This window comes from Triticum aestivum, chromosome 6A, assembly GCF_018294505.1.
Source record: "Triticum aestivum cultivar Chinese Spring chromosome 6A, IWGSC CS RefSeq v2.1, whole genome shotgun sequence".
NCBI lineage: Eukaryota > Viridiplantae > Streptophyta > Magnoliopsida > Poales > Poaceae > Triticum > Triticum aestivum.
This window is the reverse complement of record NC_057809.1, coordinates 522,842,801-522,866,667: the sequence shown is the minus strand read 5'-3', so window position 1 is coordinate 522,866,667 and position 23,867 is coordinate 522,842,801. Positions and strand designations below refer to the sequence as shown.

General features: G+C 47.4%; 1 protein-coding gene across 1 annotated transcript in view; it reads right to left on the bottom strand.

Moving 5' to 3' along the window:
• The window catches only part of LOC123128259 (protein TIC 20-v, chloroplastic), a 1,673-nt gene extending 1,263 nt beyond the window's left edge, over positions 1–410 (bottom strand). The window contains exon 1 of the mRNA XM_044548223.1: positions 1–410. Within this exon, the coding sequence (XP_044404158.1) occupies positions 1–89 (89 nt within the window). The 5' untranslated portion in view covers positions 90–410.
• Positions 411–23,867: the final 23,457 nt, after the last annotated feature.

Sequence of the window (23,867 nt, the reverse complement as noted above, 5' to 3'; positions counted from 1 at the left end):
AGGCGGGGCGCGGGGGAGCTGAGGAGGCACGGGGCCGCGCGGCGGAGCGGGCGCGGGGACGAGAGGAGGAGCGAGACGGCGGAGGCCATGGCGCGCGGGCGGGGGAGGGCTGGGGATTTCTGCGGGGCGTGTGGGGGGGATGCGGCGGTGGCGGAAGGGCGTTTGGGTTGGCGGCGGCGGCTGCTTGGCTCCGGGCGACGGGGCGAGCGGGTTTGGGGAGTGGGAGCGGAGATTTTTGTGGAGTTTTGGGGGATGTGGCCGAGTGGGGGACGAGGAGATTGGTTGGTGCTGCCGACCTGCTGCTGCCGTGGTGGGAAGGAAGGAAGGAACGGAGGCCGGCCACCGGCGTGGTTCGTGGGCCGAGCTGCGGCGTGCCGTGCTGCGCTGTTGAAACTTGAAAGGCCGGAAAGTGGGGGAGTGGCCGCTTCCTGACCAGAACAAACGGATCCAGTGTTCTCAGCCAACTCACAAGGAATCTTCCCACGTAATTAAGTATTTCCATGTATTTCTTTATTATTTTTACATTTATACATTTGGGCTTTGTGTAACATACCGGTAAATACCTAAACGGAAATGTTTGCAGCCGGTGCGCCGGCTCAAACTTGCGCCGGACCGCACCCACCCGTCCGTGGGGCCCCGCACCGCTCTGCCCTTTCCACTCCTTATCTTCTTCCCCCTCCTTATCTTCTTCCTCGGTTGAGTTTTCTGGCCGGCCAGTACTAGGCGTCGGCGGACCGGCGCAAACTTTCGCCATGCACCTAGCCGTCAGATGTGTTCGCTCTGAACCGTCTAATTCCCTCGATGCGGACGTCTCCTTTCTCCCGCTTCGTTCTATCTGGTCAACACGAGCAGAAAAATATCCCCTCCCTCTGCCTCTCAATAATCCCTTGACGCGGGGCGTCTCTCTCCGGCCACCGCGTGCGCGTGCACCGGCGAGACGCGGTAGCAGCCCCCTTCTCTCTCGCGTCACCGCTCGTCGCAGCTGTCGCCGCTCGTCGCCGGTCCCAGCTTTCCCGAACGATTTCATCTCGTCATGGTTGTATCTTCTACAGGACATGGTTGTAGCAAAAACAAAAACATCGTCGTTGTCGCCGCCGGTTGTAGCTCGCCTCGCAGGTCGCAAAACATGGTCGTTGTCATGGCAACAAGTTTCATTATCGGCCATAGCAAAAACGATATGTGGTTGTAGCAAAAACAAAATGGTCATCGTTGTCGGGTGTAGCTCGTCGTCGGCTGCATGTCGCTGGCGGCGCCACTATCTCCTGGTCGAAGCTTTCACTCTTTGTCGTAGTAGCAAAAACAATTGCTGGTGGAAGCTTTGTGGGTTGCTGGTTGCAACAAAAATCGGTTCTCGGCCTGTCGTCACCACAGAACCAACAAACGGTTGCAGCAAAAATAATAGTTGGTTCCAGCTCCGGCTCAAACTGTTTCCAGCAAATTCATACGCCGGTTCCAGCTCCCGACTTCGGCCGGTTGTAGCAAAATCAGTAGACGATTCCATCTTAGCCCACAGCCGGTTGCAGCAAAAAAACTGTTGAATCCAGCTTCAGCTCTGGCTGGTTCCAGCAAAAAAATCAATAACATTGTAGCTCGGCGTCCTCGGACAGCCACGGCAGCACCGCTGCCCCCGTCATTTGCTTCAGCACCTTTGGGATGTGCGACCACATGCTGCAGAGATGGGGGAGGTGGGAAAATAGGGTGCGGATCCTCTGACTTTCCTTCAGCAAGGCCGCCTCTACCTTAGCCGGGAGAGCCATTGGATCAAAAGCTAGCAGTCTAGATCGAGCAAATCACTGTAGCACGTGCACTGTTCATGCAACACTGTGGCGCGTGTACTGTTCATATCACTGTTTCAGTGTTGCGCTAAATCTGGGCGGTCCGTTCTCAATCCAACGACTAAAAATAGGGGAAAGGTAGAGGCATTGTTCCTCTCTGCCTTTGCCACGGCAAGGCAGAGAATCCACAGCCGGGAAAATAGAGGAGCAGCACGCGCACAGGAGCAGCATATATGGCGGGGAGCAAGAGAGAAAGAAGGAAGATGCCGCGGGTGGAAGAAAGAATATGCGAGAGGTGGGAGAGGCATCGTGGATGGGCCCACATCCTATGTCTCACTGAATCCTAGGAGGGAGCTCGCATGCGCATCGGAGTCGCAAGATTCCCTTCGATCATATGCACGCGACGCGTCCGGCCGAAGTTTCAGCCGGCGCGCCGGTTTCAAGCGTTTTCCTTTCTGGCCATAATTCCCCACCGTGCTACCCACCTCTTCCTCTCCTTCTTCCACCTCCCCTCCCCATCGGCGCTGCCCACCTCCCCCTCTCCTTCTTCCGCCTCCCTCGCCATCGGCGTTCTCCACCTCTCCCCCTCCTACCTCAAGCTGCCAGCACTCCCACAAGCGGGCGGAGCTGCGACGACCGTCGAACGACAACTGTTGTGAAGGTTCGGCACCGATGTGTCGACCGGTATTGTTGATGGGAGAAGCCACTGGCGCTGTGGACAAGAGAGCCCACCGGTGGTTCGACTTCGACGACGCCCATTGCCTGGACCCGGCTCATGGTGGTGCTCGAACTTGCTCATGGCGTGCTGCAATTGCTTGCGGGCCGAGCTAGGAACATGGCGATACCGGAAGCGAAGGTACTTTTTATGCTGGACCAATTTTACATTTTTGCTACCACTGTTTTTTGGTTTGCTGGAACCAACACTAATTTTTGCTACCATCGACGCTTTGGTTTCGCTAGTAGTGACGCCAATTTTTTGCAATTTGCTACAACAGGTGTTTTGATTTGTTGGAACCAACTCCAATTTTTGCTACAAGTGCCACTTTTGATTTTGCTGGAAGAACGTCCAGTTTTACATTTTTGCTATAAATAGTGTTTCGACCTGCTGGAACCAGCACCAATTTTTGCTACAACCGCCGATTTCGCTTTTGTTGGAAGAACACCCATTTTTGCATTTTTGCTATAAATGGTATTTTGATTTGCTGAACCAGCTCCAATTTTTGCTACAATTGTTGCTTTCGCTTTTGCTGGAAGAACGTCCAATTTTGCATTTTTGCTAGAAATGGTGTTTTGATTTGCTGAAAGCAGCTTCAACTTTTGCTACCACCCATGTCTCAATTTTTGCTAGAACATCCTTGCACAAAGGCCCAATTATGCATTTTTGCTTTCATTGTTTTTGGCTTTGCTGGAATCAACACAAAATTTTGCTACTACCGTTGTTGGCTGCGAGCCATGTTTTTTCTGCTGTTGAGAATTTTTGCACCATCATTTAATTGTGTTAGAACCGACTTTTTTGTTGCTTCAACCTAGCACCACCAGGTTTTGTTGCTTTAGATTATTTTCGCTGGACATGGCGGGCAAGTCGACAATGACGGCGAGCCGGAGATGAGGGAACGCCGGGGGATGCTGCAAACCATGGTGACTGCATGCTGGAACCTGTCCGCGTTCGAGCTGCAGGCTGCAGCCATGGCGAGTGGAGGCAGGAGCGGCCGGCGAGCACAGGTGGCGGGCGTGGTGGCATGTCACGCCCTCGATGCGGCTATATCTCCTACATGTCAAAGCACGACTTAGAGGCATAACCGCATTGAAAGCAATGTCGCAAGTAAGGCAATCTTCACAACATCCCATGTAATATAGATAATAAAAGGGGAAGGTAACATAGTTGGCTTACACTCGCCACGTCAAACAAGGTACATAAATAGCATTACATCATCCAATCACTCATGGCCCGACTACGGTGCCAAAATAAAAGATCACCCAACATGCGACACGGTCCCGATCGTCCCAACTGGGCACCACTACTGATCATCAGGGAAAGACACATAGTAACGACATGAGTCTTCGTCGAACTCCCACTTGAGCTCAAGCGCATCATCTAGAACGGAATCATCAGGCCCTGCATCTGGTTTGAAAGTAATCTGTGAGCCACAGGGACTCAGCAATCTCGCACCATCGCGATCAAGACTATTTAAGCTTAATAGGTAAGGCAAGGTAAATATGTGGAGCTGCAGCAAGCGACTAGCATGTATGGTGGCTAACCTATTCGCAAATAAGAGCGAGAAGAGAAGGCAATGCACGAACGAATAACTAGAGAACAACCTGCGTAAATATTACTCCAACACCGTGTTCACTTCCCGGACCCCGCCGAGAAGAGACCATCACGGTAACACACTCAGTTGATTCATTTTAATTAAGTTAAGGTTCAAGTTATCTACAACCGGACATTAACAAATTCCCATCTGCCCATAACCGCGGGCACGGCTTTCGAAAGTTCAAATCCCTGCAGGGGAGTCCCAACTTATCCCATGACAAGCTCTCACGGTCAATGAAGGATATACCTTCTAGCGGGAAGACCCGGTCAGACTTGGAATCCCGGTTACAAGACATTTCGACAAGGTAAAACTAAACCAGCAACACCGCCCGAATGTGCCGACAAATCCTGATAGGAGCTGCACATATCACGTTCTCAGGGCACACTCAGATAGGTCAAGCTACGAGTAAAACCAACCCTCAAGTTGCCCCGAGGTGGCCCCGCAGGCTGCCTAGTTCTGACCAACACTCAGAGGAGCACTGGCCTGGGGGGGGTTTAAATAAGATGACCCTCGGGCTCCGGAAACCCAAGGGAAAAAGAGGCTAGGTGGCGAATGGTAAAACCAAGGTTGGGCATTGCTGGAAGAGTTTTAAAACAAGAGAACTATCAAGGGGTTCCCATTATTACCCAACCGCGTAAGAAACGCAAAATCCGGGAACATAACACCGATATGACGGAAACTAGGGCGGCAAGAGTGGAACAAAACACTAGGCAAGAGGCCGAGCCTTCCACCCTTTACCAAGTATATAGATGCATTAAGATAACAAGATAATATAGTGATATCCCAACAAGTAAATAATGTTCCAACAAGGAATGATCTTCAATCTTCACCTGCAACTAGCAACGCTATAAGAGGGGCTGAGCAAAGCGGTAACATAGCCAATCAACGGTTTGCTAGGACATGGTGGGATAGAGGTTTGACATGGCAATTTGGGAGGCATGATAAGCAAGTGGTAGGCATCATAGCATAGGCATAGCAAAAGAGCGAGCATCTAGCAAAGCAAAGATAGAAGTGATTTCGAGGGTATGATCATCTTGCCTGCAAAGTTGTCAGAGTTGACTGGATCCTCGAAAGCAAACTCAATGGGCTCCTCATTAGCGAACTCATCTCCCGGCTCTACCCAAACAAGACAAACAAGCAAACGGAACACAATCAACCACGTGCAAGCTCAAACAACATGATGCAAACATGATATGCTATGCGGAATGCGATATGTGACGCAGATGCAAGATTTGACAAGTGATGAATGAACCTGGCCTCAACATGGAAATTCAAGTGTGCCACTGGAAAGGTGAGATGATTTCGCTTGAAAACGATATAAAGAACACCGGAATCGGTGACACGGTTTGGAAATGGCAAACAAAACAAGAATGGCACCGGTCTGCGATAAACAACAAGTAGCCATCTAAATGCAACAAGATAATTATGCTACAGCACCCAAACATGGCAACAAAATACATGGCAAGGATCCATTTATAATGCTTAACAAAAGATGAACAATGAGCTACGGCCAATTCATCCATTAACAGGTTCAAACAAGCATGGCACAAGTGCATTTGGAAAACAGATTTTAGACTTAGTGAAATTAACACTTGTCTGGAATTTCAGATCAGGTAGCACACTTTGGAGCATGAAAACTAGATGCTATAGGAACTTAACATTGCAAAGTAAAGCATGGCAAGGAGCTACTCAAAGAGATTAACAAAAGTCCCTTAGTGACCTTGAGTCAAAAGGGATCAGAAAATATATTTGCAAGCATGTGAACAGGGCAAAAACATAAACAGATTACAGACTTTGAGAAATTCCAGGACATGACAAAAACAGATTCAACATGGCATCTTTACGAGCTTGACTAACTCACCACAAGGCATGTCATGGCATGGAACAAACTCTAGCATGAAGTAGACATGAAAATGAAGCTAACCATGTGCCAAATCACCTCATAGCATGTTTCAAATAAATCACAGAAAAATGCCAAAACAGCAATATGATGTAAAATGACAAGTATGCAAACTTGCTTAAATGCAGAAAATAATGCCACCACTGGATTGGTGGGATTTTTCTACCCCAAAACATATATAATATGTTGGGGTTGCTGTAGAAAAATCCTCACAAGCACATTAAGTTAGAAGCTGCCCTAAATGGAAAAAGACAGAATTGGCAATTTCCATATTTGGAATGTCCAGATCTGGACTTGCCTGAAATGGAGAACTTGGGCTTTCCAGAAATGGAAAGCGTGGGGATAAGGAGAAAAAAATAGGAGGAGGGCGCTGAGAGGCTGGCTGGTGGGACCCTACTGTCATAGAGCCATCTGTTAAAACCCCAACAGAGGGAAATAAAAAGGGGAGTGCCTGGGATTGAAACCCAGGTCGCTGCAGTGGGTGTGCAGGGTGCAAACCAGCTCGGCTAGGACAGGTTGTTGGTTAGGAAGGGGCTCTGGCCTACTTGAACAAGCCCCATGGCCCTGACTTCTTCTCCAAAACAGAGAAGAAAACGACGACGACGTCGGCGGCAGCAACGGCGATGGCGGGGCCTGGGTTGCGGCGGCGGGCATGCGTGATGTGCAAGGGAGTGCAGGTGTGGGGGTGCGTGAGCAAACGCTCGAGCACGAGCTCGCGGAACACAAGCGGCATGTGCACGTAGACGAGAGCGGGCAGAGGCGATGCACGAGCTCGCGTGCTGCCAGGGTGGCTGTGGCATGCGGGAATGGCGTGCGGGTGCGGTGCATGCATGCGGAGCCGTGCGCGCATGCGGGAACAGGGGAGAGCGCGTGTGCACGTGCAGCAGCAAAACAAGCACAACTAAAACTACAGAGATCGCTGGAGCACCGAGAGTACGGGAAAGATTGAATCGAAGCAGCGCCTACGGTGATCTATTGACGACAGGAAGAAATACGGAGGAAGTTGGGTATACCTCCTTACCCAAGGACAAGAATACGGCGACGGAGTCGAGCCTGCGGTGACGCGGACGAGCTCTGAACTTGGCGAGGCTTCGGGCCCGAGAAGTAGGGGAGGAAGAGGACGATGGGGAGGAAGACCCAGAGGCCGTAGAGGTGCGTGCGTCGAAGTAGGATGCGTAGGGGAACTTGTCGGTCTTCTCTGCGGCGTCCGAGGTGATGGGAGGCGCGACGAGCGTCTATCCCGAGCTGAAGCTCGAGCTCGACCGGGTCATGGCGGGCAGGGCGAGGGTGAGGCGTGGCTAGCCTTACCTGGCGGCGGCAATTGAAGGAGAGGCGGGGGATCGGTCGAGGCGAGACCCTAGGGCACCGGGGACAACTTTATAGGTGTTCTAGGGAGCTTCTCCGGCCGTCAAATCCACCGGACGTCGACGTGGCGCGTCTGGATGATCTTGTTGGAAATATGCCCTAGAGGCAATAATAAAGTATTATTATTATATTTCCTTGTTCATGATAATTGTCTTTTATTCATGCTATAACTGTATTATCCGGAAATCGTAATACACGTGTGAATACATAGACCACAATATGTCCCTAGTAAGCCTCTAGTAGACTAGCTCGTTGATCAATAGATGGTCACGGTTTCCTGGCTATGGACATTGGATGTCGTTGATAACAGGATCACATCATTAGGAGAATGATGTGATGGACAAGACCCAATCCTAAGACTAGCACAAAAGATCGTGTAGTTCATTTGCTAGAGCTTTGCCAATGTCAAGTATCTCTTCCTTTGACCATGAGATCGTGTAACTCCTGGATACCGTAGGAGTGCTTTGGGTGTATCAAACGTCACAACGTAACTGGGTGACTATAAAGGTACACTACAGGTATCTCCGAAAGTATCCATTGTTTTATGCAGATCGAGACTGGGATTTGTCACTCCGTGTAAACGGAGAGGTATCTCTGGGCCCACTCGGTAGGACATCATCATATGCGCAATGTGACCAAGGAGTTGATCACGGGATGATGTGTTACGGAACGAGTAAAGTGACTTGCCGGTAACGAGATTGAACAAGGTATTGGATACCGACGATCGAATCTTGGGCAAGTAAAATACCGATAGACAAAGGGAATTGAATACGGGATTGATTAAGTCCTTGACATCGTGGTTCATCCGATGAGATCATCGTGGAACATGTGGGAGCCAACATGGGTATCCAGATCCCGCTGTTGGTTATTGACCGGAGAACGTCTCGGTCATGTCTGCATGTCTCCCGAACCCGTAGGGTCTACACACTTAAGGTTCGATGACGCTAGGGTTATAAAGGAAGCTTGTATGTGGTTACCGAATGTTGTTCGGAGTCTCGGATGAGATCCCGGACGTCACGAGGAGTTCCGGAATGGTCCGGAGGTAAAGATTTATATATAGGAAGTCCTGTTTCGGCCATCGGGACAAGTTTCGGGGTCATCGGTATTGTACCGGGACCACCGGAAGGGTCCCGGGGGCCCACCGGGTGGGGCCACCTGCCCCGGGGGGCCACATGGGCTGTAGGGGGTGCGCCTTGGCCTACATGGGCCAAGGGCACCAGCCCCAAGAGGCCCATGCGCCTAGGGAACCCTAGAGGGAAGAGTCCTCAAAGGGGAAGGCACCTCCGAGGTGCCTTGGGGAGGATGGACTCCTCCCCCCCTCTTGGCCGCCGCACCAGATGCCATCTGGAGGCTGGCCGCCGCCCCTTGGGGTGGGAAACCCTAAAGGGGGCGCAGCCCTCCCCTTCCCCTATATATATGAGGCCTAGGGGCTGCCCATAACACGCGATTTGATCTCTCGTTGGTGCAGCCCTGCCCCTCTCCCTCCTCCTCTTCTCCCATGGTGCTTGGCGAAGCCCTGCGGGATTGCCACGCTCCTCCATCACCACCACGCCGTTGTGCTGCTGTTGGATGGAGTCTTCCTCAACCTCTCCCTCTCTCCTTGCTGGATCAAGGCGTGGGAGACGTCACCGGGCTGTACGTGTGTTGAACGCGGAGGTGCCGTGCGTTCGGCACTTGATCATCGGTGATTTGAATCACGACGAGTACGACTCCATCAACCCCGTTCACTTGAACGCTTCCGCTTAGCGATCTACAAGGGTATGTAGATGCACTCTCCTTCTACTCGTTGCTGGTTTCTCCATAGATAGATCTTGGTGACACGTAGGAAAATTTTGAATTTCTGCTACGTTCCCCAACAGTGGCATCATGAGCTAGGTCTATTGCGTAGATTCTTTGCACGAGTAGAACACAAAGTAGTTGTGGGCGTTGATGTTGTTCAATATGCTTACCGTTACTAGTCCAATCTTGTTTCGACGGTATTGTGGGATGAAGCGGTCCGGACCGACCTTACACGTACTCTTACGTGAGACAGGTTCCACCGATTGACATGCACTTGGTGCATAAGGTGGCTAGCGGGTGCCAGTCTCTCCCACTTTAGTCGGAACGGATTCGATGAAAAGGGTCCTTATGAAGGGTAAATAGCAATTGGCATATCACGTTGTGGTCTTGCGTAGGTAAGAAACGTTCTTGCTAGAAACCCATAGCAGCCACGTAAAACATGCAAACAACAATTAGAGGACGTCTAACTTGTTTTTGCAGGGTATGCTATGTGATGTGATATGGCCAAGAGGAATGTGATGAATGATATGTGATGTATGAGATTGATCATGTTCTTGTAATAGGATTCACGACTTGCATGTCGATGAGTATGACAACCGGCAGGAGCCATAGGAGTTGTCTTTATTTATTGTATGACCTGCGTGTCATTGAAGAACGCCATGTAAACTACTTTACTTTATTGCTAAACGCGTTAGCCATAGAAGTAGAAGTAGTCGTTGGCGTGACAACTTCATGAAAACACGATGATGGAGATCATGATGATGGAGATCATGGTGTCATGCCGGTGACGATGATGATCATGGAGCCCCGAAGATGAAGATCAAAAGGAGCAAAATGATATTGGCCATATCATGTCACTATTTGATTGCATGTGATGTTTATCATGTTTATGCATCTTGTTTACTTAGGACGACGGTAGTAAATAAGATGATCCCTTACAAAATTTCAAGAAGTGTTCTCCCCTAACTGTGCACCGTTGCTACAGTTCGTCGCTTCTAAGCACCACGTGATGATCGGGTGTGATGGATTCTTACGTTCACATACAACGGGTGTAAGACAGTTTTACACAGCGAAAACACTTAGGGTTAACTTGACGAGCCTAGCATGTACAGACATGGCCTCGGAACACGGAGACCGAAAGGTCGAGCATGAGTCGTATAGTAGATACGATCAACATGAAGATGTTCACCGACGTAAACTAGTCCGTCTCACGTGATGATCGGACACGGCCTAGTTGACTCGGATCATGTGATCACTTAGATGACCAGAGGGATGTCTATCTAAGTGGGAGTTCATAAGATGAACTTAATTATCCTGAACATAGTCAAAAGACCCTTTGCAAATTATGTCGTAGCTCGCGCTATAGTTCTACTGTTTAGATATGTTCCTAGAGAAAATATAGTTGAAAGTTGATAGTAGCGATTATGCGATCAGTAGAAAGCTTATGTCCTTAATGCACCGCTTAGTGTGCTGAACGCCAAACGTCGTTTGTGGATGTTGCGAACATCGGACATACACGTTTTGATAACTACATGATAGTTCAGTTAAATGGTTTAAGTAGAGGCACCAAAGACGTTTTCGAAACGTCGCGGAACATATGAGATGTTTCGAGGGCTGAAATTGGGATTTCAGGCTCGTGCTCACGTCAAGAGGTATAAGACCTCCGATGATTTTCTTAGCCTGCAAACTAAGGAGAGAAGCTCAATTGTTGAGCTTGTGCTCAGATTGTCTGAGTACAACAATCACTTGAATCAAGTGGGAGTTGATCTTCCAGATGAAATAGTGATAGTTTCTCCGAAGTCATTACCACCAAGCTGCTAGAGCTTTGTGATGAACTATAACATATCAGGGATAGATATGATGATCCTTGAAATATTCGCGTTGTTTGACACCGCGAAAGTAGAAATCAAGAAGGAGCATCAATTGTTGATGGTTGATGAAACCACTAGTTTCAAGAAGGGCAAGGGAAAGAAGGGATACTTCATGAAACGGCAAATCAGCTGCTGCACCAATGAAGAAACCCGAGGTTGAACCCAAACCCGAGACTAAGTGCTTCTGTAAATAAGGGGAACAACCACTGGAGCAGGATTACCCTAGATACTTGGTAGATGAGAAGGCTGGCAAGGTCGATAGAAGTATATTGGATATACATTATGTTAATGTGTACTTTACTAGTACTCCTAGTAGCATCAGGGTATAAGATACCGGTTCGGTTGCTAAGTGTTAGTAACTCGAAATAAAAGCTACGGCATAAACGGAGACTAGCTAAAGGTGAGCTGACGATATGTGTTGGAAGTGTTTCCAATGTTGATATGATCAAGCATCGCACGCTCCCTCTACCATCGAGATTTGGTGTTTGCGTTGAGCATAGACATGATTGGATTATGTCTATCGCAATACGGTTATTCATTTAAAGAGAATAATGGTTACTCTATTTATTTGAATAATACCTTCAATGGTCTTGCACCTAAAATGAATGGTTCATTGAAATCTCGATCGTAGTGATACACATGTTCATGCCAAAAGATAGTAATGATAGTACCACCTATTTGTGGCACTGCCACGTAAGTCATATCGGTATAAAATGCATGAAGAAGCTCCATGTTGATGGATCTTTGGACTCACTCATTTTTGAAAAGTTTGAGACATGCGAACCATGTCTATTGGTGTATATGCATGAAGAAACTCCATGCAAATGGACCGTTTGAACTCACTTGATTTTGAATCACTTGAGATATGCAAATCATACCACATGGGCAAGATGACTGAAAAGCCTCGGTTTCAGTAAGATGGAACAAGATAGCAACTTGTTGGAAGTAACACATTTTGATGTGTGTAGTCCAATGAGTGCTGAGGCATGCAGTGAATATCATTATGTTCTTACTTCACAGATGATTCGAGTAGATGTTGAATATATTTACTTGATGAAACACAAGTCTGAATTATTGAATGGTTCAAGTAATTTCAGAGTAAAGTTGAAGATCATCGTGACAAGAGGATAAAATGTCTATGATAAGATCATAGAGATGAGTATCTGAGTTACGAGTTTTGGCACACAATTAAGACATTGTGGAAATTGTTTCGCAATTAATTCCGCCTGGAACACCATAGTGTGATGGTGTGTCCGAACATCATAACTGCACCCTATTGGATATGATGCATACCATGATGTCTCTTATCGAATTACCACTATCGTTCATGGGTTAGGCATTAGAGACAACCACATTCACTTTAAATAGGGCACCACGTAATTCCGATGAGATGACACCGTATGAATTATGGTTTAGAGAAACCTAAGTTGTCGTTTCTTAAAGGTTTGGGGCTGCGACGCTTATGTGAAAAAGTTTCAGGATTAAGCTCGAACCCAAAGCGGATAAAATGCATCTTCATAGGACACCCAAAACAGTTGGGTATACCTCCTAATTCAGATCCGAAAGCAATATGGATTGTTTCTTGAATCGGGTCCTTTCTCGAGGAAAGGTTTCTCTCGAAAGAGTTGAGTGGGAGGATGGTGGAGACTTGATGAGGTTATTGAACCGTCTCTTCAACTAGTGTGTGGCAGGGCACAGGAAGTTGTTCCTGTGGCACCTACACCAATTGAAGTGGAAGCTTATGATATTGATCATGAAACTTCGGATCAAGTCACTACCAAACCTCGTAGGACGACAAGGACACGTACTACTTCGGAGTGGTAAGGTGATCCTGTATTGAAGGTCATGTTTCTAGACAACAATGAACCTACGAGCTATGGAGAAGCGATGGTGGGCCCGGATTCCGATAAATGGCTTGAGGCCATAAAATCCGAGAGAAGATCCATGTATGAAAACAAAGTGTAGACTTTGGCAGAACGGCTCGATGGTCGTAAGGCTAATGAGTACAGATGGATTTCAAAAGGAAGACGGACAATGATGGTAAATGTCACCATTAAGAAAGCTCGACTTGTCGTTAAGATGTTTTCCGACAAGTTCAAGGAGTTGACTACGATGAGATTTTCTCACTCGTAGCGATGCTAAGAGTCTGTTGGAATTATATTAGCGATTACTGCATTATTTATGAAATCTTGCAGATAGGATGTCAAAACATTGTTTCCTCGACGATTTTAATGAGGAAAGGTTGTATGTGATACAACCGGAAGGTTTTGTCAATCCCGAAAGATGCTAATAAGTATGCAAAGCTCCAGCAATCCTTCTAAGGACTGGAGTGAGCATCTCGGAGTTGGAATGTATGCTTTGATGATGATCAAAAATTTTGGGTTTGTACAAAGTTTATGAGAAACTTGTATTTCCAAAGAAGTGAGTGGGAGCACTATAGAATTTCTGATGAGTATATGTTGTTGACATATTGTTGATCATAAATGACGTAGAATTTCTGGAAAGCATATAGGGTTATTTTGAAAGTGTTTTTCAATGGAAAGCCTGGATTAAGCTACTTGAACATTGAGCATCAAGATCTATAAGGATAGATCAAAATGCTTAATAATACTTTCAAATGAGCACATACCTTGACATGATCTTGAAGGTGTTCAAGATGGACCAGTCAAAGAAGGAGTTCTTGCCTGAGTTGTAAGGTATGAAGTTAAGACTTAAAGCTCGACCACGGCAGAATAGAGAGAAAGGACGAAGGTCGTCCCCTATGCTTAAGACGTAGGCTCTTCAGTATGCTATGCTGTGTACCGCACCTGAAGTGTGCCTTGCCATAAGTCAGTCAAGGGGTACAAGAGTGATCCAAGAATGGCTCACAGGACAGCGGTCAAAGTTATCCTTAGTAACTAGTGGACTAAGGAATTTTCTCGATTATGGAGGTGGTAAAAGAGTTCGTCGTAAAGGTTACGACGATGCAAGCTTAACACCTATCCGGATAGCTCTAAGTAGAGATACCGGATACGTACAATGGGGCAACAATTTAGAATAGTTGCAAGTAGAACAGTTATTTGGAATAGCTCCAAATAGAGCGTGGTAGCTGCATCTAGGAGATGACATAAAGATTTGTAAAGCACACACGGATCTGAAAGGTTCAGACCCATTGACTAAAACCTCTCTCACAAGCAACATGATCAAACATAAAACTCATTGAGTGTTAATCACATAGTGATGTGAACTAGACTACTGACTCTAGTAAACTCTTGGGTATTAGTCACATGGCGATGTGACCTGTGAGTGTTAATCACATGACAATGTGAACTAGATTATTGACTCTAGTGCAAGTGGGAGACTGTTGGAAATATGCCCTAGAGGCAATAATAAAGTATTATTATTATATTTCCTTGTTCATGATAATTGTCTTTTATTCATGCTATAACTGTATTATCCAGAAATCGTAATACACGTGTGAATACATAGACCACAATATGTCCCTAGTAAGCCTCTAGTAGACTAGCTCGTTGATCAATAGATGGTCACGGTTTCCTGGCTATGGACATTGGATGTCGTTGATAACGGGATCACATCATTAGGAGAATGATGTGATGGACAAGACCCAATCCTAAGACTAGCACAAAAGATCGTGTAGTTCATTTGCTAGAGCTTTGCCAATGTCAAGTATCTCTTCCTTTGACCATGAGATCGTGTAACTCCTGGATACCGTAGGAGTGCTTTGGGTGTATCAAACGTCACAACGTAACTGGGTGACTATAAAGGTACACTACAGGTATCTCCGAAAGTATCCATTGTTTTATGCAGATCGAGACTGGGATTTGTCACTCCGTGTAAACGGAGAGGTATCTCTGGGCCCACTCGGTAGGACATCATCATATGCACAATGTGACCAAGGAGTTGATCACGGGATGATGTGTTACGGAACGAGTAAAGTGACTTGCCGGTAACGAGATTGAACAAGGTATTGGATACCGACGATCGAATCTCGGGCAAGTAAAATACCGATAGACAAAGGGAATTGAATACGGGATTGATTAAGTCCTTGACATCGTGGTTCATCCGATGAGATCATCGTGGAACATGTGGGAGCCAACATGGGTATCCAGATCCCGCTATTGGTTATTGACCGGAGAACGTCTCGGTCATGTCTGCATGTCTCCCGAACCCGTAGGGTCTACACACTTAAGGTTCGATGACGCTAGGGTTATAAAGGAAGCTTGTATGTGGTTACCGAATGTTGTTCGGAGTCCCGGATGAGATCCCGGACGTCACGAGGAGTTCCAGAATGGTCCGGAGGTAAAGATTTATATATAGGAAGTCCTGTTTCGGCCATCGGGACAAGTTTCGGGGTCATCGGTATTGTACCGGGACCACCGGAAGGGTCCCGGGGGCCCACCGGGTGGGGCCACCTGCCCCGGGGGGCCACATGGGCTGTAGGGGGTGCGCCTTGGCCTACATGGGCCAAGGGCACCAGCCCCTAGAGGCCCATGCGCCAAGATAAAGGAAAAAGGGGAGAGTCCTAAAGGGGGAAGGCACCTCCGAGGTGCCTTGGGGAGGATGGACTCCTCCCCCCTCCTTAGCCGCACCCCTTCCTTGGAGGAGGGGGCAAGGCTGCGCCTCCCCCCTCTCCCCTGCCCCTATATATAGTGGAGGGGAGGGAGGGCATCCACACCTGAGCCCTTGGCGCCTCCCTCCCTCCCGTGACACCTCCTCCTCTCCCGTAGGTGCTTGGCGAAGCCCTGCAGGATTGCCACGCTCCTCCATCACCACCACGCCGTTGTGCTGCTGCTGGATGGAGTCTTCCTCAACCTCTCCCTCTCTCCTTGCTGGATCAAGGCGTGGGAGACATCACCGGGCTGTACGTGTGTTGAACGCGGAGGTGTCGTTCGTTCGGCACTTGATCATCGGTGATCTGAATCACGACGAGTACGACTCCATCAACCCCGTTCACTTGAACGCTTCCGCTTAGCGATCTACAAGGGTATGTAGATGCACTCTCCTTTCTACTCGTTGCTGGTCTCTCCATAGATAGATCTTGGTGTTACGTAGGAAATTTTTTGAATTTCTGCTACGTTCCCCAACAGATCTGCCGTACAGGGGAGACGATGCTCCTATCGCTAGCAGGCTGGATGGGCTGCTGCTGCGGGGATTGGGCTACAGGTGCTGGGAGGACGGCCCAGGTATATTCCTCACCTAACTTCTGTTTAATAAATAAACAGTCACCAAAGGAAAAGTCCAGGAGGTTTGGGGAAGAATATGGAAGAAGTAGAGATATACTCAGACTCCTGGAATTATGGGCCATTTGAATAAATTGCTTTGGGGATTTTTAAAGGAAGAAAATTAAATCAAGTTTGAATTAAATTCAAACTTGAGTCAATTTTTACCCTAACCAAAACATATTCAAATGAGTTGAAAATTGGCATAGAGGATGTAGGCAAGGTTTCATATTTAAAGGGAGAAGATGAACATTTATGGAGTAAGGCAAGATGGCACTTGCAAGAAAAGAAAAGAAAAGGGAAGGAGAGGAGGTGATGCATGGATCACACATAGAACATGCGACAACATATCATGCATGAATGTCATGGAAAAGCAAGTTGGCATAAGCCCAACACAAACATAGATATGCACATGATGCAAACATATGATGAGGGCATAGTGCAACAATGGATGACAAAAGAGATATGACAAAGCAAAAACAAGAAAAAGCAAAGACAAACAAAACAAACCCAAAAATAAACCCACAAAGAGGAAAACCACTTAGAATAGATGAAGAACAAGATGGATATATTGTCAAAATGGGAAGTTGTACATCTGGGGTGTTACAACACTCCACCACTATGAAAGGATCTCGTCCCGAGATCTAGGACTGGAAGAACGCCGGGTACTCAGAACGGAGGTGATCCTCGCGTTCCCAGGTAGCTTGACGATCGGAATGGTGTGACCACTTGACTTTGAGGAAGTTGATTGACTTATTGCGAGTCTTGCGTTCAGTCTCTTCAAGAATAGCAACGGGGTGCTCACGGTAAGAGAGATCTTCTTGGAGATCAATGTCTTCAAAGTTGATGGTGCGGTCAGGAGTCTTGAAGCACTTGCGGAGCTGAGAGACATGGAACAAGTCGTGCACATTTGCAAAGTTTGAAGAAAGCTCGAGTTGATAGGCGAGATCGCCTCTCTTGCTGACGATCTTGAAAGGACCCACGTATCTAGGGGCAAGCTTTCCTTTGATACCGAAGCGACGAGTACCTTTCATTGGAGAGACGCGGAGGTAAACATGATCTCCGATCTCGAAGGCCAAATCACGGTGCTTACTATCATAGTAGCTCTTCTGGTGCGATTGCGCTGCTTTTAGGTTATCACGAATGACTTTGCACATTTCCTCTGCCTCTGTGATTAAGTCATTTCCCAGAAGTTGATGTTCACCGGTTTCAGACCAGTTGAGAGGGGTACGACACTTCCTGCGATACAGAATTTCGAATGGGGCCTTGCCCGAACTTGCTTGAAAACTTTTGTTGTAGGAGAATTCGGCGTATGGAAGGCAATCTTCCCACTTCATGCCGAAGGAGATCACACAAGCCCTAAGCATATCTTCAAGAATTTGGTTGACATGCTCGACTTGACCGCTAGTTTGAGGATGGAAAGCTGTGCTGAAGCGGATGTTGGTGCCCATGGCCTTCTGAAAAGAATCCCAAAACTTGGAGGTAAAGATGCTACCACGGTCTGAAGAGATCACCTGTGGAATACCGTGCAGCGGACAACTCGAGAGGTATACAGCTCCGCCAATTGAGCTGCAGTGATTGACTCTTTGATAGGCAGAAAGTGAGCCACTTTAGTGAGTTTGTCGATGACAATGAATATAGCATCATTGCCACGCTTGGACTTTGGAAACCCAGTCACGAAGTCCATCTCAATGTGGTCAAACTTCCATTCTGGAATGGCAAGAGGTTGGAGGAGACCAGCTGGCCTTTGGTGTTCTGCCTTCACTCTTCTGCAGACATCACACTCATTCACGAACTTAGCAATCTCGCGCTTCATTCGAGTCCACCAATAAGCCTGCTTGAGGTCCTGATACATCTTTGTGCTCCCAGGGTGGATGGAGAGGAGTGAATTGTGAGCCTCGTTCATGATCACTTTACGAAGGTCACCTTTGGGCACAACAATACGATCCTTGAAGAAGAGAGTATCCTTGTCATCAAGGTGGTAGCACTTGTACTTGGGTTGACTCTTGGCAATCCCAATCTTCACCTTCTTCACCATAGCATCAAGAAGTTGAGCCTCGCGAATCTGGTCTTCCAAGGTAGGAGAGACTTGAAGGTTGGCGAGGAAACCTTGAGGAACAACTTGCAGATTAAGTTTGCGGAAAGCTTCACAAAGCTCGGGTTGGTAAGGCTTGAGAATCAGACCGTTGCAATAAGCAAAGCCTTCCTACTCAAAGCGTCAGCAATCACATTGGCCTTGCCTGGAGTATACTCGATACTCGGATTATAATCTTGAATCATTTCGACCCAACGAGTCTGCCTGAGGTTGAGATTAGGCTGAGTGAAGATGTACTTGAGACTCTTGTGGTCAGTGAAAATGTCCACTTTTCTTCCCAATAAGAGATGTCTCCAAGTCAAAAGAGCATGCACAACTGCCGCCAACTCGAGGTCATGAGTGGGGTAGTTTTCTCATTGGGCTTCAACTGGCGAGAGGTATAAGCTACAACTTTCTTCTCTTGCATCAACACTGCACCAAGACCTTGGAGAGAGGCATCGCAGAAGACCTCGAACGGTTTGGATTCATCAGGAGGAGTCAGAACTGGAGCAGTGACCAATTTCTCTTTCAAAGTGTTGAAAGCGACGTCACATTCCGTAGACCAAACGTACTTGACGTGCTTCTGGAGAAGGTTAGAAAGGGGCTTTGCTATCTTTGAAAAGTTCTCAACGAACCTTCGACAGTAGCTTGCGAGACCGAGGAAGCTACAGAGTTGCTTCATGTTCTGAGGTGGTTCCCAATTCACAATTGCAGACACCTCAGGATTCACCGCAATTCCCTTGGCAGAGATGATATGCCCAAGGTAAAGAACCTCATCAAGCCAAAACTCGCACTTTGAGAACTTGGCGTAGAATTGATGTTCCCTGAGCTTATCGAGCACCAAACGCAAGTGCTTGGCATGATCTTCCTTGTTCTTCGAAAAGACCAGAATGTCGTCGATATAGACCAAAACAAAGTCATTTGTGTAGGCGTTGAAGATGAAGTTCATCATGCGAGAGAAAGTCGGAGGGGCATTGACGAGGCCAAAAGACATGACAGTGTATTCATATGAACCATAGCTTATCCTGAAAGCCGTCTTGAGAATATCTTGCTCACGGATTCGAATTTGGTGATAACCCATACGGAGATCAAGCTTGGAGAATACTTGGGCACCTTTGAGTTGTTCAAACAGCTCGTTGATGTTGGGAAGTGGGTACTTGTTCTTGATAGTCTTCTTGTTCAATGGACGGTAGTCAACACAAAGTCGGTCCGTTCCATCCTTCTTCTTCACAAAGAGTACTCCACAACCCCACGGAGAGGAACTAGGTCGGATGAGACCCATTCGCTCTTGAATATCGAGTTGCTTCTTCAGCTCCTTCAACTCTTCAGGTCCGAGCTTGTAAGGACGTTTGCACACCGGTTCTGTGCCAGGCTCAAGATCGATGACGAATTCAACTGGCCGGTGCGGAGGCATTCCTGGAAGCTCTTCTGGAAAGACGTCTTGATATTCGCAAACGACTGGAATTTGCGAGATGGCATCCAGTTCACCCTTCTCATTGAGAGAAAACAGACGGATGGTATCATCATGAGCGGCAAATACAATTACATCCTCAGACAAATGAGTCAATTGAATCTGCCTGGCTGCACAATCAAGCTGAGCCTTGTGCTTAGAAAGCCAATCCATCCCGAGAATAAGATCAATATCCGAGTTACCAAGGACCATTGGGGAAGAAAGGAACTTGTAGTCGCCCAAGGTGATAGTAACATCTGGAACCTCCAGACTTGCACTCAAGCGTTTGCTAGGAGAAATGATATCCATTTGTTTGCCCAAATGAGAAGAAACAAATTCATGCTTGGTAAAAAATGGCTTTGACATGAAACAATGCGATGCACCAGTGTCAAAAAGAACTCTTGCAGGAATATCGTTAACAGGAAGGTTACCCATGATGACATCTGACGAGTCCTCTACCTGAGCTGCATTCATCAAATTGACCTTGTAGTGCTTGGGGTTATGCTTGACCACAGCTGTACTTGCCGATCTCACAGGAGGAGGAGGAGGGAGATGCCTCTGATTGAAGCACTTGTTGGCATAGTGACCCTTCTGTTGGCACTTGTTGCACGTGACCTCTAAAAGTGGACGGTGATACGGAGCACTCGATCTTGGAGCTTGAGACGAAGTCTTGTTCTGAAAGCCAGGGTTGGGTGGGTGGGAAGATCCACTGCCACCTTTGCTCTTCTGATACGGCTGACGGAATGGAGGAGGAGGAAGCCAATACTTCTGCTGCTTGGCCACTTGAGTAGAGGAAGAAGGAGTAGCATCTCTGACTCGCTTCTTGGAAGCATCACACTTCAGTTGAGCAGCCTCTTGCTTCAATGCCATGTTGTAGAACTCATCGTACCTCAAGGGCTCAAAGAGAACAAGAGCTAGCTGGATTGCTTCTCTGAGACCACCCTTGAACTGGTATATCATGCTCTTCTCATCAGGGACATCCTGCTTAGCAAAGAGGGCGAGCTTCTGAAACAACTTGTTGTAGTCATAGACAGACATAGAGCCTTGCTTCAGGTTGCGGAATTCCTCACGCTTGCTTTCAACCACACTCTGAGGAATATGATGAGCTTTGAAGTCTTGACGGAATTCATCCCAGGTAATCACATGGCCTCCTCTGGAATCCTTGTACTGCTGGAACCATTCTGCAGCTTGGTCTTTGAGTTGGAAGGAAGCGAACTCGACAAAGTCCTCAGGCCTGACGTTACTGCACTCGAAATGCTTGCACAAGTCCACGAGCCAATCATCAGCGTTAGTTGCCTCAACACAATTGCTGAAGGTCTTTGGCTGGTTAGCAAGGAACTGGTTGAGTGTAGCAAAGTGATTCTGATTGTTGCCTTGGTTGCCTTGGTTCGCTTGGTTGCGCTCTTGAAGAATTTGCATGATCAACTGTGTGTTTGCATTGGTAGTGGCCATCACAGCTTGCCATGCCTCCGGAGGAGGAGGAGGAGGTGGTGGCGGATCCTAATTCTGATTCTGATTGTTGCTCTTAGCGGGAGCCATCCTGAAGAGGGTGACATCCGTTAGCACATTGATAGATAAAATTGAAGCTGAATCAAGCGGGTTGAAATTGCAACATATAGTCTTCACATCCGAACATAAGAACGAATGCATTCCAATTGAAATGGTCACATATCCATAAATTGAGAAGCCACTTAGAATTTAGGTAGAGGAATAAATCAACAAGGTACGGAACAAGAACGAATACTCGGTAAGAAATCCCAATCTCGAACCGAATATACGTGGAAGAAGAACTAGAGCTACAAAAATTCCCACCTATGAAACTCCCGAACCTTTCCGGTTATGCAATCAGGTGTTGGGGATATAGGGGAAGCATAATATCTCACCCAAACTAGCAAATCCTACATCCAGCTGTATCCATCCTTCAACACATAACCGAGAAAAACTTCGGAAACCATCTACCTCAACCTTCGAAAAGCATCTGTTATACAAGTTATGGCAATACTCCCGAACTCCCGCCCAGTACTGGGTGGCGTCGAGGTTATCTCACCAACAACTGCATAAAAGAGATTTTCGATGTCGGCGAACTAAACTCAGGTATTCCAGAACTGCAACGATAAAATTGTGACGACAACACCTCGGAGCTCAACTCCCCGGGACACTGCCACAACACCAAAATGACAGGAGGCACCAAGAACAATGTTCTGGTCACAAATCAATCAGAACGATTCCAAGATACCCGCGTGATCCTAAAAAAATTTAGTGAAATTTGAGAAGAGAAGAGTCAAAACTCTACGTCAGGATGCCTTACCAGAGCGATGAGGGGACTGGGGAGTAAAAAGAATTCCTAAACTCTCCGATATATAATTCCTAGATGACTCAAAACATTTTTTAGACTCAACTTGGCTGCTAGTTCGATCAAGCAATGGGGCTACTAAGGTCGGGGAAGGCTCTGATACCAACTTGTCATGCCCTCGATGCGGCTATATCTTCTACGTGTCGAAGCACGACTTAGAGGCATAACCGCATTGAAAGCAATGTCGCAAGTAAGGCAATCTTCACAACATCCCATGTAATACATATAATAAAAGGGGAAGGTAACATAGTTGGCTTACACTCGCCACATCAAACAAGGTACATAAATAGCATTACATCATCCAATCACTTATGGCCCGAGTATGGTGCCAAAATAAAAGATCAACCCAACATGCGACACAGTCCCGATCGCCCCAGCTGGGCACCACTACTGATCATCAGGGAAAGACACATAGTAACGACATGAGTCTTCGTCAAACTCCCACTTGAGCTCAAGCGCATCATCTGGAACGGAATCATCAGGCCCTGCATCTGGTTTGAAAGTAATCTATGAGCCACAGGGACTCAACAATCTCGCACCCTCGCGATCAAGACTATTTAAGCTTAATAGGTAAGGCAAGGTAAATATGTGGAGCTGCAGCAAGCGACTAGCATGTATGGTGGCTAACCTATTCGCAAATGAGAGCGAGAACAGGTGGCGGGCATGGTGGCATGTCACGCCCTTGATGCGGCTATATCTCCTACGTGTCGAAGCACGACTTAGAGGCATAACCGCATTGAAAGCAATGTCGCAAGTAAGGCAATCTTCACAACATCCCATGTAATATAGATAATAAAAGGGGAAGGTAACATAGTTGGCTTACAATCGCCATGTCAAACAAGGTACATAAATAGGATTACATCATCCAATCACTCATGGCCCGACTACGGTGCCAAAATAAAAGATCAACCCAACATGCGACACGGTCCCGATCGTCCCAACCGGGCACCACTACTGATCATCAGGGAAAGACACATAGTAACGACATGAGTCTTCGTCGAACTCCCACTTGATCTCAAGCGCATCATCCGGAATGGAATCATCAGGCCCTGCATCTGGTTTGAAAGTAATCTGTGAGCCACAGGGACTCAGCAATCTCGCACCCTCGCGATCAAGACTATTTAAGCTTAATAGGTAAGGCAAGGTAAATATGTGGAGCTGCAGCAAGCGACTGGCATGTATGGTGGCTAACCTATTCGCAAATGAGAGCGAGAAGAGAAGGCAATGCACAAACGAATAACTAGAGAACAACCTGCGCAAATATTACTCCCGGACCCCGCCGAGAAGAGACCATCACGGTAACACACTCAGTTGATTCATTTTAATTAAGTTAAGGTTCAAGTTATCTACAACCGGACATTAACAAATTCCCATCTGCCCATAACCGCGGGCACGGCTTTCGAAAGTTCAAATCCCTGCAGGGGAGTCCCAACTTAGCCCATGACAAGCTCTCATGGTCAACGAAGGATATACCTTCTAGCGGGAAGACCCGATCAGACTTGGAATCCCGGTTACAAGACATTTCGACAAGGTAAAACTAAACCAGCAACACCGCCCGAATGTGCCGACAAATCCCGATAGGAGCTGCACATATCTCGTTCTCAGGGCACACTCATATAGGTCAAGCTACGAGTAAAACCAACCCTCAAGTTGCCCCGAGGTGGCCCCGCAGGCTGCCCAGTTTGGACCAACACTTAGAGGAGCACTGGCCTAGGGGGGGGTTTAAATAAGATGACCCTCGGGCTCCAGAAACCCAAGGGAAAAAGAGG